Source organism: Oncorhynchus nerka, linkage group LG19 (genome assembly GCF_034236695.1).
Source record: "Oncorhynchus nerka isolate Pitt River linkage group LG19, Oner_Uvic_2.0, whole genome shotgun sequence".
NCBI classification, from domain to species: Eukaryota; Metazoa; Chordata; class Actinopteri; order Salmoniformes; family Salmonidae; genus Oncorhynchus; species Oncorhynchus nerka.
This window is the reverse complement of record NC_088414.1, coordinates 29,283,909-29,310,799: the sequence shown is the minus strand read 5'-3', so window position 1 is coordinate 29,310,799 and position 26,891 is coordinate 29,283,909. Positions and strand designations below refer to the sequence as shown.

The 26,891-nt window shown below is 37.7% G+C and overlaps 1 protein-coding gene across 1 annotated transcript in view; it reads right to left on the bottom strand.

The window, feature by feature from the left end:
- cnih2 (cornichon family AMPA receptor auxiliary protein 2) overlaps positions 1-26,891 on the bottom strand; it is a 48,569-nt gene that overhangs the window by 353 nt on the left and 21,325 nt on the right. The window contains exons 4-6 of the mRNA XM_029620741.2: positions 2,297-2,409; positions 1,931-2,074; positions 1-1,717 (exon numbers count right to left, since the gene is read on the bottom strand). The exon at positions 1-1,717 is cut by the window's left edge and continues 353 nt beyond it. Coding sequence (XP_029476601.1) covers positions 1,690-1,717; positions 1,931-2,074; positions 2,297-2,409 — 285 coding nt within the window. The 3' untranslated portion in view covers positions 1-1,689. The remainder of the gene's footprint in view (positions 1,718-1,930; positions 2,075-2,296; positions 2,410-26,891) is intronic.

The following is a 26,891-nucleotide window of genomic DNA, read 5'->3' as shown; positions in this document are numbered from 1 at the left end:
AACAATATTGACACATTACTAAAATGTGAGTGGCTCCATTATAATGCAGGGCTCTGTGTGTGTTCTGATGCCAACTGATCACAACTGTTGTAAACAATTCATTACTACAATTATGGGCAGCTTATAATAAATAATCACTCAGTTTTTACATGTATTTTTCAAGTTCCAGTATTACCCATTTTTCTAATGATTTTAACATCACACAGTCCGATCATTATGAATTATCTACACATAGCCCTTCGTACATCAGCTGATATCTGATATCTGATATCTCAGCTGATGTACGAAGGCGCTATGTCCATAGCGCTATGGATTCATGACGATGAGGACAGCACCAGCTAAGTCACGGCTTTGAAATGAACCGAAGACTAAAGTGTCTGACAACATTCACTGTGACACCTATGAGTGAGAACAGTTACTGTATGTATGTCCCAACATAATGTTCTATGTGAGACGCGTTTCTGCGCTTGACACAGTCATCATTGGAACCCTATCAACACCAGCATCTTCAGCAGCCTCATCAGTTATTTGTGTCACACAGTATTAGTCCACAGAGGAAATATGATCCCATGTACAGTAATCACTCCTAGCTATTGCTTTTCTTGAATGAGATTTCTAGAATCTAGAATCACTGAGCACAGAGCATAGAAAGTCCAGGTGAAATCATCCCTTGCTGCCTAGAACAGAACAGACAAACACAGAAGACTTAAACACCCAAGTACCAACTCGGTCAGAGCTAAAACATTCCCTTCAATCCTGAATCATTTTCTGTTGGAATGAAATCCGCCTGTTTGCCCTGGGCAGGAACGGGGGCTGGGAGATAGTGCCTTGATTGGGATGGACCTAGACTCAAACATTGCTCCAGGGTGTCCGTGATCCTTCGCAGAAGCTTATGGCCATTGCATCATAATCAAAACAGTGTTACAGCTTGTTATTCCTCCTCTTGGCTTGCTCCATTGGTTCATGTTGTGTTCGTATGTTCAGTTCATATTGTGTGTTGGTGTTGTTGACTTCATAAATGACGTATATTAGATATTTGTGAATAACACAATTACTATCACTCTGGATCAAAATAGTAGCATTGAACTGTGTATTTATTTGCTTAAACAACTAACTATTCATATCCTCGGAATATGATTTACCACAAGTACTGAATTATTGAAATAATTAATAATCAAATTAGTAGAATAACTAAATACATGTTTATTTTCTAAAATGGTGAGGTTTATTGGAATGGAAGGATATTGACGTATGAATCCGCAACATCTACGCTAGGACTTAGGCAACACAAACGTTATAAATTCACAGTTGAGTGACAGTATCACTGAGAATAGCAGACCCACAGCCCTTAAGACGTGATGTGGTCAGATCAAGGCATCCCGTACACAGGCTAAGATGTGTTCTCTCTTTCTCTTCATTCCTCCTCTCTGTCTGCGCCTCCTCTTCTATGTCTCGGCAGTGTCTGAGCAGCCTCAAAAAATTCTCTTTACTTTGCCTAATTTCCTCACGATGTCCTCCGATGTTTGTCCCTCCATCCAAAGATTTGAGGAGAGCAAAACAGGGTCTGTGATGGAGTAATGGGTGGTGAGAAAGAAGGGTGAGTGACATCACCCAGTCTTAGTCTTGCATGCTCTGTCTCTTTTACGGTCTTTCAATCTCCTCTTTGTCGCTTTGTCTTCTATTCTGTGTTTAGAAACTCACCAAGGCGTAGACCATACTGCCAAGGACAGAGAGAGGCAGAAAATAGGAAAGAAGGACAGCAATGTTAGAAGGAATGTGATGTTGCCAAGCAATAACATCATGTCCCCTGTCACTCTTTTTTTTTTAGGTCTGAGTGACAGCAGTTATTGTGCAGTAAGAAGAGGAGGCTCCCATTCACCAATGAACTTGGCTGGACTGATGATCAATAGCTTGATTAATATGACCTCACCTGTACAGGTAGTAGAAGAAGGAGAGCAGGTAGAAGCCCAGCTTACACCAGGACTCCTTCTGACAGTAGTTCAGGATGTCTGCATTCATCACACTGACAGGGTCATACATTACCTCTGACCCATCTGCCGGCCGATGGAAAAACCTGACGAGAGAGAGAGAGCATTCTTACAACAGAAACAACTAAAAAGCATCCTGTTTGAGAGAGTGGTTGTGTCATGTTGTGTCATTTGTGTTGTGTTGTGTCATGTCGTTCTTGTTGTGTTGTGTCGTGTTGTGTCTTGTGTCATGTCTTGTTGCGTCTTGTCATGTCGTGTTGTGTCGTGTTGTTCGTGTCGTTTTGTGTCGTTTTGTGTCGTATGTGTACCTCCAGAGATGGTAGAAGAGCAGGGGGATGTTTAGGCCCAGGGTGACCCACTCCCCAGCACACATGAACATCAGGCAGAACAGCCCATGTATGGAGTACTCTGGCACCACCAGCTAGAAATAAAACACACAAATAGAGTGCACACCACACAAATGCAAATGTCGTTATCAGAAACACTTCAGGACAAAATGCTTTGAAAAAGCTGCAATTTTCATATGGAGTGAGAGTGGTAGGGATCAGTTATGATTTTCATATGGAATGAGAGTGGTAGGGATCAGTTATGATTTTCATATGGAATGAGAGTGGTAGGGATCAGTTATGATTTTCATATGGAATGAGAGTGGTAGGGATCAGTTATGATTTTCATATGGAATGAGAGTGGTAGGGATCAGTTATGATTTTCATATGGAATGAGAGTGGCAGGGATCAGTTATGATTTTCATATGGAATGAGAGTGGCAGGGATCAGTTATGATTTTCATATGGAATGAGAGTGGCAGGGATCAGTTATGATTTTCATATGGAATGAGAGTGCCAGGGATCAGTTATGATTTTCATATGGAATGAGAGTGGCAGGGATCAGTTATGATTTTCATATGGAATGAGAGTGGCAGGGATCAGTTATGATTTTCATATGGAATGAATGAGTGGCAGGGATCAGTTATGATTTTCATATGGAATGAGAGTGGTAGGGATCAGTTATGATTTTCATATGGAATGATTGTGGCAGGGGAATCAGTTATGATTTTCATATGGAATGAGAGTGGTAGGGATCAGTTATGATTTTCATATGGAATGATTGTGGCAGGGATCAGTTATGATTTTCATATGGAATGATTGTGGCAGGGATCAGTTATGATTTTCATATGGAATGAGAGGGATCAGTTAGGGAATCAGTTATGATTTTCATATGGAATGAGAGTGGTAGGGATCAGTTATGATTTTCATATGGAATGATTGTGGCAGGGATCAGTTATGATTTTCATATGGAATGAGAGTGGCAGGGATCAGTTATGATTTTCATATGGAATGAGAGTGGTAGGGATCAGTTATGATTTTCATATGGAATGATTGTGGCAGGGATCAGTTATGATTTTCATATGGAATGATTGTGGCAGGGATCAGTTATGATTTTCATATGGAATGAGAGTGGCAGGGATCAGTTATGATTTTCATATGGAATGAGAGTGGCAGGGATCAGTTATGATTTTCATATGGAATGAGAGTGGCAGGGATCAGTTATGATTTTCATATGGAATGAGAGTGGTAGGGATCAGTTATGATTTTCATATGGAATGATTGTGGCAGGGATCAGTTATGATTTTCATATGGAATGAGAGTGGCAGGGATCAGTTATGATTTTCATATGGAATGATTGTGGCAGGGATCAGTTATGATTTTCATATGGAATGATTGTGGCAGGGATCAGTTATGATTTTCATATGGAATGAGAGTGGCAGGGATCAGTTATGATTTTCATATGGAATGAGAGTGGCAGGGATCAGTTATGATTTTCATATGGAATGAGAGTGGTAGGGATCAGTTATGATTTTCATATGGAATGATTGTGGCAGGGATCAGTTATGATTTTCATATGGAATGATTGTGGCAGGGATCAGTTATGATTTTCATATGGAATGAGAGTGGCAGGGATCAGTTATGATTTTCATATGGAATGAGAGTGGTAGGGATCAGTTATGATTTTCATATGGAATGAGAGTGGTAGGGATCAGTTATGATTTTCATATGGAATGATTGTGGCAGGGATCAGTTATGATTTTCATATGGAATGAGAGTGGTAGGGATCAGTTATGATTTTCATATGGAATGATTGTGGCAGGGATGAGTTATGATTTTCATATGGAATGAGAGTGGTAGGGATCAGTTATGATTTTCATATGGAATGATTGTGGCAGGGATCAGTTATGATTTTCATATGGAATGAGAGTGGCAGGGATCAGTTATGATTTTCATATGGAATGAGAGTGGCAGGGATCAGTTATGATTTTCATATGGAATGAGAGTGGTAGGGATCAGTTATGATTTTCATATGGAATGATTGTGGCAGGGATCAGTTATGATTTTCATATGGAATGATTGTGGCAGGGATCAGTTATGATTTTCATATGGAATGAGAGTGGCAGGGATCAGTTATGATTTTCATATGGAATGAGAGTGGCAGGGATCAGTTATGATTTTCATATGGAATGAGAGTGGTAGGGATCAGTTATGATTTTCATATGGAATGATTGTGGCAGGGAATGAGAGTGGTAGGGATCAGTTATGATTTTCATATGGAATGATTGTGGCAGGGATCAGTTATGATTTTCATATGGAATGAGAGTGGCAGGGATCAGTTATGATTTTCATATGGAATGAGAGTGGCAGGGATCAGTTATGATTTTCATATGGAATGATTGTGGCAGGGATCAGTTATGATTTTCATATGGAATGAGAGGGATCAGGGATTATGATTTTCATATGGAATGATTGTGGCAGGGATCAGTTATGATTTTCATATGGAATGAGATTTTCATATGGAATGATTGTGGCAGGGATCAGTTATGATTTTCATATGGAATGAGAGTGGCAGGGATCAGTTATGATTTTCATATGGAATGATTGTGGCAGGGATCAGTTATGATTTTCATATGGAATGATTGTGGCAGGGATCAGTTATGATTTTCATATGGAATGATTGTGGCAGGGATCAGTTATGATTTTCATATGGAATGAGAGTGGCAGGGATCAGTTATGATTTTCATATGGAATGAGAGTGGCAGGGATCAGTTATGATTTTCATATGGAATGAGAGTGGTAGGGATCAGTTATGATTTTCATATGGAATGATTGTGGCAGGGATCAGTTATGATTTTCATATGGAATGAGAGTGGTAGGGATCAGTTATGATTTTCATATGGAATGAGAGTCAGTTATGATTTTCATATGGAATGATTGTGGTAGGGATCAGTTATGATTTTCATATGGAATGATTGTGGCAGGGATCAGTTATGATTTTCATATGGAATGAGAGTGGCAGGGATCAGTTATGATTTTCATATGGAATGAGAGTGGTAGGGATCAGTTATGATTTTCATATGGAATGATTGTGGCAGGGATCAGTTATGATTTTCATATGGAATGAGAGTGGTAGGGATCAGTTATGATTTTCATATGGAATGATTGTGGCAGGGATCAGTTATGATTTTCATATGGAATGAGAGTGGCAGGGATCAGTTATGATTTTCATATGGAATGATTGTGGTAGGGATCAGTTATGATTTTCATATGGAATGATTGTGGCAGGGATCAGTTATGATTTTCATATGGAATGATTGTGGCAGGGATCAGTTATGATTTTCATATGGAATGAGAGTGGTAGGGATCAGTTATGATTTTCATATGGAATGATTGTGGCAGGGATCAGTTATGATTTTCATATGGAATGAGAGTGGCAGGGATCAGTTATGATTTTCATATGGAATGATTGTGGCAGGGATCAGTTATGATTTTCATATGGAATGAGAGTGGTAGGGATCAGTTATGATTTTCATATGGAATGATTGTGGCAGGGATCAGTTATGATTTTCATATGGAATGAGAGTGGCAGGGATCAGTTATGATTTTCATATGGAATGAGAGTGGTAGGGATCAGTTATGATTTTCATATGGAATGAGAGTGGCAGGGATCAGTTATGATTTTCATATGGAATGAGAGTGGTAGGGATCAGTTATGATTTTCATATGGAATGAGAGTGGCAGGGATCAGTTATGATTTTCATATGGAATGATTGTGGCAGGGATCAGTTATGATTTTCATATGGAATGAGAGTGGCAGGGATCAGTTATGATTTTCATATGGAATGAGAGTGGTAGGGATCAGTTATGATTTTCATATGGAATGAGAGTGGTAGGGATCAGTTATGATTTTCATATGGAATGATTGTGGCAGGGATCAGTTATGATTTTCATATGGAATGAGAGTGGCAGGGATCAGTTATGATTTTCATATGGAATGATTGTGGCAGGGATCAGTTATGATTTTCATATGGAATGAGAGTGGCAGGGATCAGTTATGATTTTCATATGGAATGATTGTGGCAGGGATCAGTTATGATTTTCATATGGAATGAGAGTGGCAGGGATCAGTTATGATTTTCATATGGAATGAGAGTAGGCAGGGATCAGTTATGATTTTCATATGGAATGAGAGTGGTAGGGATCAGTTATGATTTTCATATGGAATGATTGTGGCAGGGATCAGTTATGATTTTCATATGGAATGAGAGTGGTAGGGATCAGTTATGATTTTCATATGGAATGATTGTGGCAGGGATCAGTTATGATTTTCATATGGAATGAGAGTGGTAGGGATCAGTTATGATTTTCATATGGAATGATTGTGGCAGGGATCAGTTATGATTTTCATATGGAATGAGAGTGGCAGGGATCAGTTATGATTTTCATATGGAATGAGAGTGGTAGGGATCAGTTATGATTTTCATATGAATTTCATATTTTCATATGGAATGAGAGTGGCAGGGATCAGTTATGATTTTCATATGGAATGAGAGTGGTAGGGATCAGTTATGATTTTCATATGGAATGATTGTGGCAGGGATCAGTTATGATTTTCATATGGAATGAGAGTGGCAGGGATCAGTTATGATTTTCATATGGAATGAGAGTGGTAGGGATCAGTTATGATTTTCATATGGAATGATTGTGGCAGGGATCAGTTATGATTTTCATATGGAATGATTGTGGCAGGGATCAGTTATGATTTTCATATGGAATGAGAGTGTCAGGGATCAGTTATGATTTTCATATGGAATGATTGTGGCAGGGATCAGTTATGATTTTCATATGGAATGAGAGTGGCAGGGATCAGTTATGATTTTCATATGGAATGATTGTGGCAGGGATCAGTTATGATTTTCATATGGAATGAGAGTGGTAGGGATCAGTTATGATTTTCATATGGAATGATTGTGGCAGGGATCAGTTATGATTTTCATATGGAATGAGAGTGGCAGGGATCAGTTATGGAATGATTGTGGCAGGGATCAGTTATTTTTCAATATGGAATGAGAGTGGTAGGGATCAGTTATGATTTTCATATGGAATGAGAGTGGCAGGGATCAGTTATGATTTTCATATGGAATGAGAGTGGTAGGGATCAGTTATGATTTTCATATGGAATGAGAGTGGCAGGGATCAGTTATGATTTTCATATGGAATGATTGTGGCAGGGATCAGTTATGATTTTCATATGGAATGAGAGTGGCAGGGATCAGTTATGATTTTCATATGGAATGAGAGTGGTAGGGATCAGTTATGATTTTCATATGGAATGAGAGTGGTAGGGATCAGTTATGATTTTCATATGGAATGATTGTGGCAGGGATCAGTTATGATTTTCATATGGAATGAGAGTGGCAGGGATCAGTTATGATTTTCATATGGAATGATTGTGGCAGGGATCAGTTATGATTTTCATATGGAATGAGAGTGGCAGGGATCAGTTATGATTTTCATATGGAATGATTGTGGCAGGGATCAGTTATGATTTTCATATGGAATGAGAGTGGCAGGGATCAGTTATGATTTTCATATGGAATGATTGTGGCAGGGATCAGTTATGATTTTCATATGGAATGAGAGTGGCAGGGATCAGTTATGATTTTCATATGGAATGAGAGTGGCAGGGATCAGTTATGATTTTCATATGGAATGAGAGTGGTAGGGATCAGTTATGATTTTCATATGGAATGATTGTGGCAGGGATCAGTTATGATTTTCATATGGAATGAGAGTGGTAGGGATCAGTTATGATTTTCATATGGAATGAGAGTGGTAGGGATCAGTTATGATTTTCATATGGAATGATTGTGGCAGGGATCAGTTATGATTTTCATATGGAATGAGAGTGGCAGGGATCAGTTATGATTTTCATATGGAATGATTGTGGCAGGGATCAGTTATGATTTTCATATGGAATGATTTTCAGGAATGAGGGCAGGGATCAGTTATGATTTTCATATGGAATGAGAGTGGTAGGGATCAGTTATGATTTTCATATGGAATGATTGTGGCAGGGATTTTCAATGTTATGATTTTCATATGGAATGAGAGTGGCAGGGATCAGTTATGATTTTCATATGGAATGAGAGTGGTAGGGATCAGTTATGATTTTCATATGGAATGATTGTGGCAGGGATCAGTTATGATTTTCATATGGAATGAGAGTGGCAGGGATCAGTTATGATTTTCATATGGAAGGATTGTGGCAGGATCAGTTATGATTTTCATATGGAATGAGAGTGGCAGGGATCAGTTATGATTTTCATATGGAATGATTGTGGCAGGGATCAGTTATGATTTTCATATGGAATGAGAGTGGCAGGGATCAGTTATGATTTTCATATGGAATGAGAGTGGCAGGGATCAGTTATGATTTTCATATGGAATGAGAGTGATTTTCATATGGAATAGGGATCAGTTATGATTTTCATATGGAATGAGAGTGGCAGGGATCAGTTATGATTTTCATATGGAATGAGAGTGGTAGGGATCAGTTGTGATTTTCATATGGAATGATTGTGGCAGGGATCAGTTATGATTTTCATATGGAATGAGAGTGGCAGGGATCAGTTATGATTTTCATATGGAAGGATTGTGGCAGGGATCAGTTATGATTTTCATATGGAATGATTGTGGCAGGGATCAGTTATGATTTTCATATGGAATGAGAGTGGCAGGGATCAGTTATGATTTTCATATGGAATGAGAGTGGCAGGGATCAGTTATGATTTTCATATGGAATGAGAGTGGTAGGGATCAGTTATGATTTTCATATGGAATGATTGTGGCAGGGATCAGTTATGATTTTCATATGGAATGAGAGTGGTAGGGATCAGTTATGATTTTCATATGGAATGATTGTGGCAGGGATCAGTTATGATTTTCATATGGAATGAGAGTGGTAGGGATCAGTTATGATTTTCATATGGAATGATTGTGATTTTCAGGGATCAGTTATGATTTTCATATGGAATGAGAGTGGCAGGGATCAGTTATGATTTTCATATGGAATGAGAGTGGTAGGGATCAGTTATGATTTTCATATGGAATGAGAGTGGCAGGGATCAGTTATGATTTTCATATGGAATGAGAGTGGTAGGGATCAGTTATGATTTTCATATGGAATGAGAGTGGCAGGGATCAGTTATGATTTTCATATGGAATGATTGTGGCAGGGATCAGTTATGATTTTCATATGGAATGAGAGTGGCAGGGATCAGTTATGATTTTCATATGGAATGAGAGTGGTAGGGATCAGTTATGATTTTCATATGGAATGAGAGTGGTAGGGATCAGTTATGATTTTCATATGGAATGATTGTGGCAGGGATCAGTTATGATTTTCATATGGAATGAGAGTGGTAGGGATCAGTTATGATTTTCATATGGAATGATTGTGGCAGGGATCAGTTATGATTTTCATATGGAATGAGAGTGGCAGGGATCAGTTATGATTTTCATATGGAATGAGAGTGGTAGGGATCAGTTATGATTTTCATATGGAATGAGAGTGGTAGGGATCAGGGATCAGTTATGATTTTCATATGGAATGAGAGTGGTAGGGATCAGTTATGATTTTCATATGGAATGATTGTGGCAGGGATCAGTTATGATTTTCATATGGAATGAGAGTGGTGGGATCAGGGATCAGTTATGATTTTCATATGGAATGAGAGTGGTAGGGATCAGTTATGATTTTCATATGGAATGATTGTGGCAGGGATCAGTTATGATTTTCATATGGAATGATTGTGGCAGGGATCAGTTATGATTTTCATATGGAATGAGAGTGTCAGGGATCAGTTATGATTTTCATATGGAATGATTGTGGCAGGGATCAGTTATGATTTTCATATGGAATGAGAGTGGCAGGGATCAGTTATGATTTTCATATGGAATGATTGTGGCAGGGATCAGTTATGATTTTCATATGGAATGAGAGTGGTAGGGATCAGTTATGATTTTCATATGGAATGATTGTGGCAGGGATCAGTTATGATTTTCATATGGAATGAGAGTGGCAGGGATCAGTTATGATTTTCATATGGAATGAGAGTGGTAGGGATCAGTTATGATTTTCATATGGAATGAGAGTGGCAGGGATCAGTTATGATTTTCATATGGAATGAGAGTGGTAGGGATCAGTTATGATTTTCATATGGAATGAGAGTGGCAGGGATCAGTTATGATTTTCATATGGAATGATTGTGGCAGGGATCAGTTATGATTTTCATATGGAATGAGAGTGGCAGGGATCAGTTATGATTTTCATATGGAATGAGAGTGGTAGGGATCAGTTATGATTTTCATATGGAATGAGAGTGGTAGGGATCAGTTATGATTTTCATATGGAATGATTGTGGCAGGGATCAGTTATGATTTTCATATGGAATGAGAGTGGCAGGGATCAGTTATGATTTTCATATGGAATGATTGTGGCAGGGATCAGTTATGATTTTCATATGGAATGAGAGTGGCAGGGATCAGTTATGATTTTCATATGGAATGATTGTGGCAGGGATCAGTTATGATTTTCATATGGAATGAGAGTGGCAGGGATCAGTTATGATTTTCATATGGAATGATTGTGGCAGGGATCAGTTATGATTTTCATATGGAATGAGAGTGGCAGGGATCAGTTATGATTTTCATATGGAATGAGAGTGGCAGGGATCAGTTATGATTTTCATATGGAATGAGAGTGGTAGGGATCAGTTATGATTTTCATATGGAATGATTGTGGCAGGGATCAGTTATGATTTTCATATGGAATGAGAGTGGTAGGGATCAGTTATGATTTTCATATGGAATGATTTTCATATGGAATGATTGTGGCAGGGATCAGTTATGATTTTCATATGGAATGAGAGTGGTAGGGATCAGTTATGATTTTCATATGGAATGATTGTGGCAGGGATCAGTTATGATTTTCATATGGAATGAGAGTGGCAGGGATCAGTTATGATTTTCATATGGAATGATTGTGGCAGGGATCAGTTATGATTTTCATATGGAATGAGAGTGGCAGGGATCAGTTATGATTTTCATATGGAATGAGAGTGGTAGGGAATGATTGTGGCAGGGATCAGTTATGATTTTCATATGGAATGAGAGTGGTAGGGATCAGTTATGATTTTCATATGGAATGATTGTGGCAGGGATCAGTTATGATTTTCATATGGAATGAGAGTGGTAGGGATCAGTTATGATTTTCATATGGAATGATTGTGGCAGGGATCAGTTATGATTTTCATATGGAATGAGAGTGGCAGGGATCAGTTATGATTTTCATATGGAATGAGAGTGGTAGGGATCAGTTATGATTTTCATATGGAATGATTGTGGCAGGGATCAGTTATGATTTTCATATGGAATGAGAGTGGCAGGGATCAGTTATGATTTTCATATGGAAGGATTGGGATCAGTTATGATTTTCAGGGATCAGTTTATGATTTTCATATGGAATGATTGTGGCAGGGATCAGTTATGATTTTCATATGGAATGAGAGTGGCAGGGATCAGTTATGATTTTCATATGGAATGAGAGTGGCAGGGATCAGTTATGATTTTCATATGGAATGAGAGTGGTAGGGATCAGTTATGATTTTCATATGGAATGATTGTGGCAGGGATCAGTTATGATTTTCATATGGAATGAGAGTGGCAGGGATCAGTTATGATTTTCATATGGAATGATTGTGGCAGGGATCAGTTATGATTTTCATATGGAATGAGAGTGGTAGGGATCAGTTATGATTTTCATATGGAATGATTGGGATCAGTTATGATTTTCAGGGATCAGTTATGATTTTCATATGGAATGAGAGTGGCAGGGATCAGTTATGATTTTCATATGGAATGAGAGTGGTAGGGATCAGTTATGATTTTCATATGGAATGAGAGTGGCAGGGATCAGTTATGATTTTCATATGGAATGAGAGTGGTAGGGATCAGTTATGATTTTCATATGGAATGAGAGTGGCAGGGATCAGTTATGATTTTCATATGGAATGATTGTGGATTTTCAGGGATCAGTTATGATTTTCATATGGAATGAGAGTGGCAGGGATCAGTTATGATTTTCATATGGAATGAGAGTGGTAGGGATCAGTTATGATTTTCATATGGAATGAGAGTGGTAGGGATCAGTTATGATTTTCATATGGAATGATTGTGGCAGGGATCAGTTATGATTTTCATATGGAATGAGAGTGGTAGGGATCAGTTATGATTTTCATATGGAATGATTGTGGCAGGGATCAGTTATGATTTTCATATGGAATGAGAGTGGCAGGGATCAGTTATGATTTTCATATGGAATGAGAGTGGTAGGGATCAGTTATGATTTTCATATGGAATGAGAGTGGCAGGGATCAGTTATGATTTTCATATGGAATGAGAGTGGTAGGGATCAGTTATGATTTTCATATGGAATGATTGTGGCAGGGATCAGTTATGATTTTCATATGGAATGATTTTCATATGGAATGAGTGGCAGGGATCAGTTATGATTTTCATATGGAATGAGAGTGGTAGGGATCAGTTATGATTTTCATATGGAATGATTGTGTTATGATTTTCAGGAATGATCAGTTATGATTTTCATAATGAGAAGGGATCAGATTTTTCATATGTGATTGTGGTAGGGATCAGTTATGATTTTCATATGGAATGAGAGTGTCAGGGATCAGTTATGATTTTCATATGGAATGATTGTGGCAGGGATCAGTTATGATTTTCATATGGAATGAGAGTGGCAGGGATCAGTTATGATTTTCATATGGAATGATTGTGGCAGGGATCAGTTATGATTTTCATATGGAATGAGAGTGGTAGGGATCAGTTATGATTTTCATATGGAATGATTGTGGCAGGGATCAGTTATGATTTTCATATGGAATGAGAGTGGCAGGGATCAGTTATGATTTTAATATGGAATGAGAGTGGTAGGGATCAGTTATGATTTTCATATGGAATGAGAGTGGCAGGGATCAGTTATGATTTTCATATGGAATGAGAGTGGTAGGGATCAGTTATGATTTTCAGTTATGATTTTCATATGGAATGATTGTGGCAGGGATCAGTTATGATTTTCATATGGAATGATTGTGGCAGGGATCAGTTATGATTTTCATATGGAATGAGAGTGGCAGGGATCAGTTATGATTTTCATATGGAATGATTGTGGCAGGGATCAGTTATGATTTTCATATGGAATGAGAGTGGCAGGGATCAGTTATGATTTTCATATGGAATGATTGTGGTAGGGATCAGTTATGATTTTCATATGGAATGAGAGTGGCAGGGATCAGTTATGATTTTCATATGGAATGATTGTGGCAGGGATCAGTTATGATTTTCATATGGAATGAGAGTGGTAGGGATCAGTTATGATTTTCATATGGAATGATTGTGGCAGGGATCAGTTATGATTTTCATATGGAATGAGAGTGGCAGGGATCAGTTATGATTTTCATATGGAATGAGAGTGGCAGGGATCAGTTATGATTTTCATATGGAATGATGGTAGGGATCAGTTATGATTTTCATATGGAATGAGAGTGGCAGGGATCAGTTATGATTTTCAGGAATGATGGTAGGGATCAGTTATGATTTTCATATGGAATGATTGTGGATTTTCAGGGATCAGTTATGATTTTCATATGGAATGAGAGTGGCAGGGATCAGTTATGATTTTCATATGGAATGATTGTGGCAGGGATCAGTTATGATTTTCATATGGAATGATTGTGGCAGGGATCAGTTATGATTTTCATATGGAATGAGAGTGGCAGGGATCAGTTATGATTTTCATATGGAATGAGAGTGGCAGGGATCAGTTATGATTTTCATATGGAATGAGAGTGGTAGGGATCAGTTATGATTTTCATATGGAATGATTGTGGCAGGGATCAGTTATGATTTTCATATGGAATGAGAGTGGTAGGGATCAGTTATGATTTTCATATGGAATGATTGTGGCAGGGATCAGTTATGATTTTCATATGGAATGAGAGTGGCAGGGATCAGTTATGATTTTCATATGGAATGATTGTCAGTTATGATTTTCAGGAATGATCAGTTATGATTTTCATATGGAATGAGAGTGGCAGGGATCAGTTATGATTTTCATATGGAATGAGAGTGGCAGGGATCAGTTATGATTTTCATATGGAATGAGAGTGGCAGGGATCAGTTATGATTTTCATATGGAATGAGAGGGATGGATTTTCAGGGATCAGTTATGATTTTCATATGGAATGAGAGGGATGTTATGATTTTCAGGAATGATCAGGGATTATGATTTTCATATGGAATGATTGTGGCAGGGATCAGTTATGATTTTCATATGGAATGAGAGTGGCAGGGATCAGTTATGATTTTCATATGGAATGAGAGTGGTAGGGATCAGTTATGATTTTCATATGGAATGATTGTGGTAGGGATCAGTTATGATTTTCATATGGAATGATTGTGGCAGGGATCAGTTATGATTTTCATATGGAATGAGAGTGGTAGGGATCAGTTATGATTTTCATATGGAATGATTGTCAGGCATATGGAATGATCAGGGATTTATGATTTTCATATGGAATGAGAGTGGCAGGGATCAGTTATGATTTTCATATGGAATGAGAGTGGTAGGGATCAGTTATGATTTTCATATGGAATGAGAGTGGCAGGGATCAGTTATGATTTTCATATGGAATGAGAGTGGTAGGGATCAGTTATGATTTTCATATGGAATGATTGTGGCAGGGATCAGTTATGATTTTCATATGGAATGAGAGTGGCAGTTATGATTTTCATATGGAATGAGAGTGGCAGGGATCAGTTATGATTTTCATATGGAATGAGAGTGGTAGGGATCAGTTATGATTTTCATATGGAATGATTGTGGCAGGGATCAGTTATGATTTTCATATGGAATGAGAGTGGCAGGGATCAGTTATGATTTTCATATGGAATGATTGTGGTAGGGATCAGTTATGATTTTCATATGGAATGAGAGTGGGGATCAGTTATGATTTTCATATGGAATGATTGTGGTAGGGATTTATGATTTTCATATGGAATGATTGTGGCAGGGATCAGTTATGATTTTCATATGGAATGAGAGTGGTAGGGATCAGTTATGATTTTCATATGGAATGAGGGATCAGTTATGATTTTCATATGGAATGAGGGAGGGATCAGTTATGATTTTCATATGGAATGAGAGTGGCAGGGATCAGTTATGATTTTCATATATGGAATGAGAGTGGTAGGGATCAGTTATGATTTTCATATGGAATGAGAGTGGCAGGGATCAGTTATGATTTTCATATGGAATGAGAGTGGTAGGGATCAGTTATGATTTTCATATGGAATGAGAGTGGCAGGGATCAGTTATGATTTTCATATGGAATGATTGTGGTAGGGATCAGTTATGATTTTCATATGGAATGAGAGTGGCAGGGATCAGTTATGATTTTCATATGGAATGAGAGTGGCAGGGATCAGTTATGATTTTCATATGGAATGATTGTGGGATCAGGGATCAGTTATGATTTTCATATGGAATGATTGTGGCAGGGATCAGTTATGATTTTCATATGGAATGAGAGTGGCAGGGATCAGTTATGATTTTCATATGGAATGATTGTGGCAGGGATCAGTTATGATTTTCATATGGAATGAGAGTGGCAGGGATCAGTTATGATTTTCATATGGAATGATTGTGGCAGGGAATCAGTTATGATTTTCATATGGAATGATTGTGGCAGGGATCAGTTATGATTTTCATATGGAATGAGAGTGGCAGGGATCAGTTATGATTTTCATATGGAATGAGAGTGGCAGGATCAGGATCAGTTATGATTTTCATATGGAATGAGAGTGGTAGGGATCAGTTATGATTTTCATATGGAATGATTGTGGCAGGGATCAGTTATGATTTTCATATGGAATGAGAGTGGTAGGGATCAGTTATGATTTTCATATGGAATGATTGTGGCAGGGATCAGTTATGATTTTCATATGGAATGAGAGTGGTAGGGATCAGTTATGATTTTCATATGGAATGATTGTGGCAGGGATCAGTTATGATTTTCATATGGAATGAGAGTGGCAGGGATCAGTTATGATTTTCATATGGAATGATTGGGATCAGTTATGATTTTCATATGGAATGATGGTAGGGATTTATGATTTTCATATGGAATGAGATTTTCATATGGAATGAGAGTGGGATCAGTTATGATTTTCATATGGAATGAGAGTGGTAGGGATCAGTTATGATTTTCATATGGAATGATTGTGGCAGGGATCAGTTATGATTTTCATATGGAATGATTGTGGCAGGGATCAGTTATGATTTTCATATGGAATGAGAGTGGCAGGGATCAGTTATGATTTTCATATGGAATGATTGTGGCAGGGATCAGTTATGATTTTCATATGGAATGAGAGTGGCAGGGATCAGTTATGATTTTCATATGGAATGATTGTGGCAGGGATCAGTTATGATTTTCATATGGAATGAGAGTGGCAGGGATCAGTTATGATTTTCATATGGAATGATTGTGGCAGGGATCAGTTATGATTTTCATATGGAATGAGAGTGGCAGGGATCAGTTTATGATTTTCATATGGAATGAGAGTGGGGATCAGGGATCAGTTATGATTTTCATATGGAATGAGAGTGGTAGGGATCAGTTATGATTTTCATATGGAATGAGAGTGGCAGGGATCAGTTATGATTTTCATATGGAATGATTGTGGCAGGGATCAGTTATGATTTTCATATGGAATGAGAGTGGTAGGGATCAGTTATGATTTTCATATGGAATGAGAGTGGTAGGGATCAGTTATGATTTTCATATGGAATGAGAGTGGTAGGGATCAGTTATGATTTTCATATGGAATGATTGTGGCAGGGATCAGTTATGATTTTCATATGGAATGAGAGTGGCAGGGATCAGTTATGATTTTCATATGGAATGAGAGTGGTAGGGATCAGTTATGATTTTCATATGGAATGATTGTGGCAGGGATCAGTTATGATTTTCATATGGAATGATTGTGGTAGGGATCAGTTATGATTTTCAGGAATGATCAGGGATTTATGATTTTCATATGGAATGAGAGTGGCAGGGATCAGTTATGATTTTCATATGGAATGATTGTGTTATGATTTTCAGGGATCAGTTATGATTTTCATATGGAATGAGAGTGGCAGGGATCAGTTATGATTTTCATATGGAATGGAATCAGTTATGATTTTCATATGGAATGATTGTGGCAGGGATCAGTTATGATTTTCATATGGAATGAGAGTGGCAGGGATCAGTTATGATTTTCATATGGAATGATTGTGGCAGGGATCAGTTATGATTTTCATATGGAATGAGAGTGGTAGGGATCAGTTATGATTTTCATATGGAATGATTGTGGCAGGGATCAGTTATGATTTTCATATGGAATGAGAGTGGCAGGGATCAGTTATGATTTTCATATGGAATGATTGTGGCAGGGATCAGTTATGATTTTCATATGGAATGAGAGTGGCAGGGATCAGTTATGATTTTCATATGGAATGAGGGATCAGTTATGATTTTCATATGGAATGAGAGTGGTAGGGATCAGTTATGATTTTCATATGGAATGATTGTGGCAGGGATCAGTTATGATTTTCATATGGAATGATTGTGGCAGGGATCAGTTATGATTTTCATATGGAATGAGAGTGGCAGGGATCAGTTATGATTTTCATATGGAATGATTGTGGCAGGGATCAGTTATGATTTTCATATGGAATGATTGTGGCAGGGATCAGTTATGATTTTCATATGGAATGATTTTCAGGAATGAGAGTGGCAGGGATCAGTTATGATTTTCATATGGAATGAGAGTGGCAGGGATCAGTTATGATTTTCATATGGAATGAGAGTGGTAGGGATCAGTTATGATTTTCATATGGAATGAGAGTGGCAGGGATCAGTTATGATTTTCATATGGAATGATTGTGGCAGGGATCAGTTATGATTTTCATATGGAATGAGAGTGGCAGGGATCAGTTATGATTTTCATATGGAATGATTGTGGCAGGGATCAGTTATGATTTTCATATGGAATGAGAGTGGCAGGGATCAGTTATGATTTTCATATGGAATGATTGTGGCAGGGATCAGTTATGATTTTCATATGGAATGAGAGTGGCAGGGATCAGTTATGATTTTCATATGGAATGAGAGTGGTAGGGATCAGTTATGATTTTCATATGGAATGATTGTGGCAGGGATCAGTTATGATTTTCATATGGAATGAGAGTGGCAGGGATCAGTTATTTTCAGTTATGTGGCAGGGATCATTTTCATATGGAATGATTGTGGCAGGGATCAGTTATGATTTTCATATGGAATGATTGTGGCAGGGATCAGTTATGATTTTCATATGGAATGAGAGTGGCAGGGATCAGTTATGATTTTCATATGGAATGAGAGTGGCAGGGATCAGTTATGATTTTCATATGGAATGAGTTAGATTTTCATATGGAATGAGGGATCAGTTATGATTTTCATATGGAATGATTGTGGCAGGGATCAGTTATGATTTTCATATGGAATGAGAGTGGTAGGGATCAGTTATGATTTTCATATGGAATGATTGTGGCAGGGATCAGTTATGATTTTCATATGGAATGAGAGTGGTAGGGATCAGTTATGATTTTCATATGGAATGATTGTGTAGGGATCAGTTATGATTTTCATATGGAATGAGAGTGGCAGGGATCAGTTATGATTTTCATATGGAATGAGAGTGGTAGGGATCAGTTATGATTTTCATATGGAATGAGAGTGGCAGGGATCAGTTATGATTTTCATATGGAATGAGAGTGGTAGGGATCAGTTATGATTTTCATATGGAATGAGAGTGGCAGGGATCAGTTATGATTTTCATATGGAATGATTGTGGCAGGGATCAGTTATGATTTTCATATGGAATGAGAGTGGCAGGGATCAGTTATGATTTTCATATGGAATGAGAGTGGTAGGGATCAGTTATGATTTTCATATGGAATGAGAGTGGTAGGGATCAGTTATGATTTTCATATGGAATGATTGTGGCAGGGATCAGTTATGATTTTCATATGGAATGAGAGTGGTAGGGATCAGTTATGATTTTCATATGGAATGATTGTGGCAGGGATCATATGGAATGGCAGGGATCAGTTTCATTTTCATATGGAATGAGAGTGGCAGGGATCAGTTATGATTTTCATATGGAATGGAATGAGTGGCAGGGATCAGTTATGATTTTCATATGGAATGAGAGTGGCAGGGATCAGTTATGATTTTCATATGGAATGATTGTGGCAGGGATCAGTTATGATTTTCATATGGAATGAGAGTGGCAGGGATCAATGAGTTATGATTTTCATATGGAATGATTGTGGCAGGGATCAGTTATGATTTTCATATGGAATGAGAGTGGCAGGGATCAGTTATGATTTTCATATGGAATGATTGTGGCAGGGATCAGTTATGATTTTCATATGGAATGAGAGTGGCAGGGATCAGTTATGATTTTCATATGGAATGAGAGTGGCAGGGATCAGTTATGATTTTCATATGGAATGAGAGTGGTAGGGATCAGTTATGATTTTCATATGGAATGATTGTGGCAGGGATCAGTTATGATTTTCATATGGAATGAGAGTGGCAGGGATCAGTTATGATTTTCATATGGAATGATAGGGATCAGTTATGATTTTCATATGGAATGAGAGTGGCAGGGATCAGTTATGATTTTCATATGGAATTTTCAGTTATTTTCATATGGAATGAGAGTGGCAGGGATCAGTTATGATTTTCATATGGAATGAGAGTGGTAGGGATCAGTTATGATTTTCATATGGAATGATTGTGGCAGGGATCAGTTATGATTTTCATATGGAATGAGAGTGGCAGGGATCAGTTATGATTTTCATATGGAATGATTGTTATGATTTTCATATGGAATGATTGTGGCAGGGATCAGTTATGATTTTCATATGGAATGAGAGTGGCAGGGATCAGTTATGATTTTCATATGGAATGATTGTGGCAGGGATCAGTTATGATTTTCATATGGAATGAGAGTGGTAGGGATCAGTTATGATTTTCATATGGAATGAGAGTGGCAGGGATCAGTTATGATTTTCATATGGAATGAGAGTGGTAGGATTTTCATATGGAATCAGTTATGATTTTCATATGGAATGAGGGATCAGTTATGTTTTCATATGGAATGCAGGGATCAGTTATGATTTTCATATGGAATGAGAGTGGCAGGGATCAGTTATGATTTTCATATGGAATGAGAGTGGTAGGGATCAGTTATGATTTTCATATGGAATGAGAGTGGTAGGGATCAGTTATGATTTTCATATGGAATGATTGTGGCAGGGATCAGTTATGATTTTCATATGGAATGAGAGTGGCAGGGATCAGTTATGATTTTCATATGGAATGAGAGTGGTAGGGATCAGTTGTGATTTTCATATGGAATGATTGTGGCAGGGATCAGTTATGATTTTCATATGGAATGAGAGTGGCAGGGATCAGTTATGATTTTCATATGGAAGGATTGTGGCAGGGATCAGTTATGATTTTCATATGGAATGATTGTGGCAGGGATCAGTTATGATTTTCATATGGAATGATATGGAATGATTGTGGCAGGGATCAGTTATGATTTTCATATGGAATGAGAGTGGCAGGGATCAGTTATGATTTTCATATGGAATGAGAGTGGTAGGGATCAGTTATGATTTTCATATGGAATGATTGTGGCAGGGATCAGTTATGATTTTCATATGGAATGAGAGTGGTAGGGATCAGTTATGATTTTCATATGGAATGAGAGTGGCAGGGATCAGTTATGATTTTCATATGGAATGAGAGTGGCAGGGATCAGTTATGATTTTCATATGGAATGAGAGTGGTAGGGATCAGTTATGATTTTCATATGGAATGATTGTGGCAGGGATCAGTTATGATTTTCATATGGAATGAGAGTGGCAGGGATTTTCAATGTTATGATTTTTCATATGGAATGAGAGTGGTAGGGATCAGTTATGATTTTCATATGGAATGAGAGTGGCAGGGATCAGTTATGATTTTCATATGGAATGAATGAGTGGTAGGGATCAGTTATGATTTTCATATGGAATGAGAGTGGCAGGGATCAGTTATGATTTTCATATGGAATGATTGTGGCAGGGATCAGTTATGATTTTCATATGGAATGAGAGGGATCAGGCAGGGATCAGTTATGATTTTCATATGGAATGAGAGTGGTAGGGATCAGTTATGATTTTCATAATGATTGTGAATCAGTTATGATTTTCATGATGGTGAGGGATCAGTTATGATTTTCATATGGAATGAGAGTGGCAGGGATCAGTTATGATTTTCATATGGAATGAGAGTGGTAGGGATCAGTTATGATTTTCATATGGAATGATTGTGGCAGGGATCAGTTATGATTTTCATATGGAATGAGAGTGGCAGGGATCAGTTATGATTTTCATATGGAATGATTGTGGCAGGGATCAGTTATGATTTTCATATGGAATGAGAGTGGCAGGGATCAGTTATGATTTTCATATGGAATGATTGTGGCAGGGATCAGTTATGATTTTCATATGGAATGAGAGTGGCAGGGATCAGTTATGATTTTCATATGGAATGATTGTGGCAGGGATCAGTTATGATTTTCATATGGAATGAGAGTGGTAGGGATCAGTTATGATTTTCATATGGAATGAGAGTGGATTTTCAGGGATCAGTTATGATTTTCATATGGAATGATTGTGGCAGGGATCAGTTATGATTTTCATATGGAATGAGAGTGGCAGGGATCAGTTATGATTTTCATATGGAATGAGAGTGGTAGGGATCAGTTATGATTTTCATATGGAATGAGAGTGGCAGGGATCAGTTATGATTTTCATATGGAATGATTGTGGCAGGGATCAGTTATGATTTTCATATGGAATGAGAGTGGCAGGGATCAGTTATGATTTTCATATGGAATGAGAGTGGTAGGGATCAGTTATGATTTTCATATGGAATGAGAGTGGGATCAGGGATCAGTTATGATTTTCATATGGAATGAGAGTGGATTTTCAGGGATCAGTTATGATTTTCATATGGAATGAGAGTGGCAGGGATCAGTTATGATTTTCATATAATGGAAGATTGTGGCAGGGATCAGTTATGATTTTCATATGGAATGAGAGTGGCAGGGATCAGTTATGATTTTCATATGGAATGAGAGTGGGACTAGGGAATCAGTTATGATTTTCATATGGAATGAGAGTGGCAGGGATCAGTTATGATTTTCATATGGAATGATTGTGGCAGGGATCAGTTATGATTTTCATATGGAATGAGAGTGGCAGGGATCAGTTATGATTTTCATATGGAATGAGAGTGGTAGGGATCAGTTATGATTTTCATATGGAATTAGGGATCAGATTTTCATATGGAATGAGAGTGGCAGGGATCAGTTATGATTTTCATATGGAATGATTGTGGCAGGGATCAGTTATGATTTTCATATGGAATGAGAGTGGTAGGGATCAGTTATGATTTTCATATGGAATGAGAGTGGTAGGGATCAGTTATGATTTTCATATGGAATGAGAGTGGCAGGGATCAGTTATGATTTTCATATAATGGAATATGGAATGAGAGTGGCAGGGATCAGTTATGATTTTCATATGGAATGTGGTAGGGATCAGTTATGATTTTCATATGGAATGATTGTGGCAGGGATCAGTTATGATTTTCATATGGAATGAGAGTGGTAGGGATCAGTTATGATTTTCATATGGAATGATTGTGGATTTTCAGGGATCAGGGATTATGATTTTCATATGGAATGAGAGTGGCAGGGATCAGTTATGATTTTCATATGGAATGAGAGTGGCAGGGATCAGTTATGATTTTCATATGGAATGATTGTGGCAGGGATCAGTTATGATTTTCATATGGAATGAGAGTGGTTAGATTTTCATATGGAATGATCAGGGATTATGATTTTCATATGGAATGATTGTGGCAGGGATCAGTTATGATTTTCATATGGAATGAGAGTGGCAGGGATCAGGGATTTTCAGTTATGATTTTCATATGGAATGATTGATTTTCATATGGAATGATTGTGGCAGGGATCAGTTATGATTTTCATATGGAATGATTGTGTTATGATTTTCATATGGAATGATCAGGGATAGTTATGATTTTCATATGGAATGAGAGTGGCAGGATTTTCATATGGAATCAGGGATCAGTTATGATTTTCATATGGAATGATTGATGGAAGGGATCAGTTATGATTTTCATATGGAATGAGAGTGGCAGGGATCAGTTATGATTTTCATATGGAATGAGAGTGGTAGGGATCAGTTATGATTTTCATATGGAATGATTGTGGCAGGGATCAGTTATGATTTTCATATGGAATGATTGTGGCAGGGATCAGTTATGATTTTCATATGGAATGGAATCAGATGATTTTCATATGGAATGGCAGGGATCAGTTATGATTTTCATATGGAATGAGAGTGGCAGGGATCAGTTATGATTTTCATATGGAATGAGAGTGGTAGGGATCAGTTATGATTTTCATATGGAATGATTGTGGCAGGGATCAGTTATGATTTTCATATGGAATGAGAGTGGTAGGGATCAGTTATGATTTTCATATGGAATGATTGTGGCAGGGATCAGTTATGATTTTCATATGGAATGAGAGTGGTAGGGATCAGTTATGATTTTCATATGGAATGATTGTGGCAGGGATCAGTTATGATTTTCATATGGAATGAGAGTGGCAGGGATCAGTTATGATTTTCATATGGAATGAGAGTGGTAGGGATCAGTTATGATTTTCATATGGAATGAGAGTGGCAGGGATCAGTTATGATTTTCATATGGAATGAGAGTGGATTTTCATATGGAATGATGGCAGGGATTTATGATTTTCATATGGAATGATTGTGGCAGGGATCAGTTATGATTTTCATATGGAATGAGAGTGGCAGGGATCAGTTATGATTTTCATATGGAATGAGAGTGGCAGGGATCAGTTATGATTTTCATATGGAATGAGAGTGGTAGGGATCAGTTATGATTTTCATATGGAATGATTGTGGCAGGGATCAGTTATGATTTTCATATGGAATGAGAGTGGCAGGGATCAGTTATGAATTTTCATATGGAATGATTGTGGCAGGGATCAGTTATGATTTTCATATGGAATGAGAGTGGCAGGGATCAGTTATGATTTTCATATGGAATGAGAGTGGCAGGGATCAGTTATGATTTTCATATGGAATGAGAGTGGCAGGGATCAGTTATGATTTTCATATGGAATGATTGTGTTATGATTTTCAGGAATGATCAGGGATTTATGATTTTCATATGGAATGAGAGTGGCAGGGATCAGTTATGATTTTCATATGGAATGATTGTGGCAGGGATCAGTTATGATTTTCATATGGAATGAGAGTGGTAGGGATCAGTTATGATTTTCATATGGAATGATTGTGGCAGGGATCAGTTATGATTTTCATATGGAATGAGAGGGATGTTATGATTTTCATATGGAATGATCAGTTATGATTTTCATATGGAATGAGAGTGGTTTTCAGGGATCAGTTATGATTTTCATATGGAATGAGAGTGGCAGGGATCAGTTATGATTTTCATATGGAATGAGAGTGGTAGGGATCAGTTATGATTTTCATATGGAATGAGAGTGGCAGGGATCAGTTATGATTTTCATATGGAATGATTGTGGCAGGGATCAGTTATGATTTTCATATGGAATGAGAGTGGATTTTCAGGGATCAGTTTATGATTTTCATATGGAATGAGAGTGGTAGGGATCAGTTATGATTTTCATATGGAATGAGAGTGGATTTTCAGGATCAGTTATGATTTTCATATGGAATGATTGTGGCAGGGATCAGTTATGATTTTCATATGGAATGAGAGTGGCAGGGATCAGTTATGATTTTCATATGGAATGATTGTGGCAGGGATCAGATTATGATTTTCATATGGAATGGAATGAGTGGCAGGGATCAGTTATGATTTTCATATGGAATGATTGTGGCAGGGATCAGTTATGATTTTCATATGGAATGAGAGTGGCAGGGATCAGTTATGATTTTCATATGGAATGATTGTCAGTTATGATTTTCAGGGATCAGTTATGATTTTCATATGGAATGAGAGTGGTAGGGATCAGTTATGATTTTCATATGGAATGATTGGCAGGGCAGGGATCAGTTATGATTTTCATATGGAATGAGAGTGGTAGGGATCAGTTATGATTTTCATATGGAATGATTGTGGATTTTCAGGGATCAGTTCAGTTATGATTTTCATATGGAATGAGAGTGGTAGGGATCAGTTATGATTTTCATATGGAATGATTGTGGCAGGGATCAGTTATGATTTTCATATGGAATGAGAGTGGTAGGGATCAGTTATGATTTTCATATGGAATGATTGTGGCAGGGATCAGTTATGATTTTCATATGGAATGAGAGTGGCAGGGATCAGTTATGATTTTCATATGGAATGAGAGTGGTAGGGATCAGTTATGATTTTCATATGGAATGAGTGGCAGGGATCAGTGATTTTCATATGGAATGAGTTAGTTTTCATATGGAATGAGATGGCAGGGATCAGTTATGATTTTCATATGGAATGAGAGTGGTAGGGATCAGTTATGATTTTCATATGGAATGAGAGTGGTAGGGATCAGTTATGATTTTCATATGGAATGATTGTGGCAGGGATCAGTTATGATTTTCATATGGAATGAGAGTGGTAGGGATCAGTTATGATTTTCATATGGAATGATTGTGGCAGGGATCAGTTATGATTTTCATATGGAATGAGAGTGGCAGGGATCAGTTATGATTTTCATATGGAATGATTGTGGCAGGGATCAGTTATGATTTTCATATGGAATGAGAGTGGCAGGGATCAGTTATGATTTTCATATGGAATGAGAGTGGTAGGGATCAGTTATGATTTTCATATGGAATGAGAGTGGCAGGGATCAGTTATGATTTTCATATGGAATGATTGTGGCAGGGATCAGTTATGATTTTCATATGGAATGAGAGTGGCAGGGATCAGTTATGATTTTCATATGGAATGATTGTGGCAGGGATCAGTTATGATTTTCATATGGAATTTTCATTTTCATGGAATGAGAGTGGTAGGGATCAGTTATGATTTTCATATGGAATGAGAGTGGTAGGGATCAGTTATGATTTTCATATGGAATGAGAGTGGCAGGGATCAGTTATGATTTTCATATGGAATGATTGTGGCAGGGATCAGTTATGATTTTCATATGGAATGAGAGTGGCAGGGATCAGTCATATGGAATTATGATTTTCATATGGAATGAGAGTGGCAGGGATCAGTTATGATTTTCATATGGAATGAGAGTGGTAG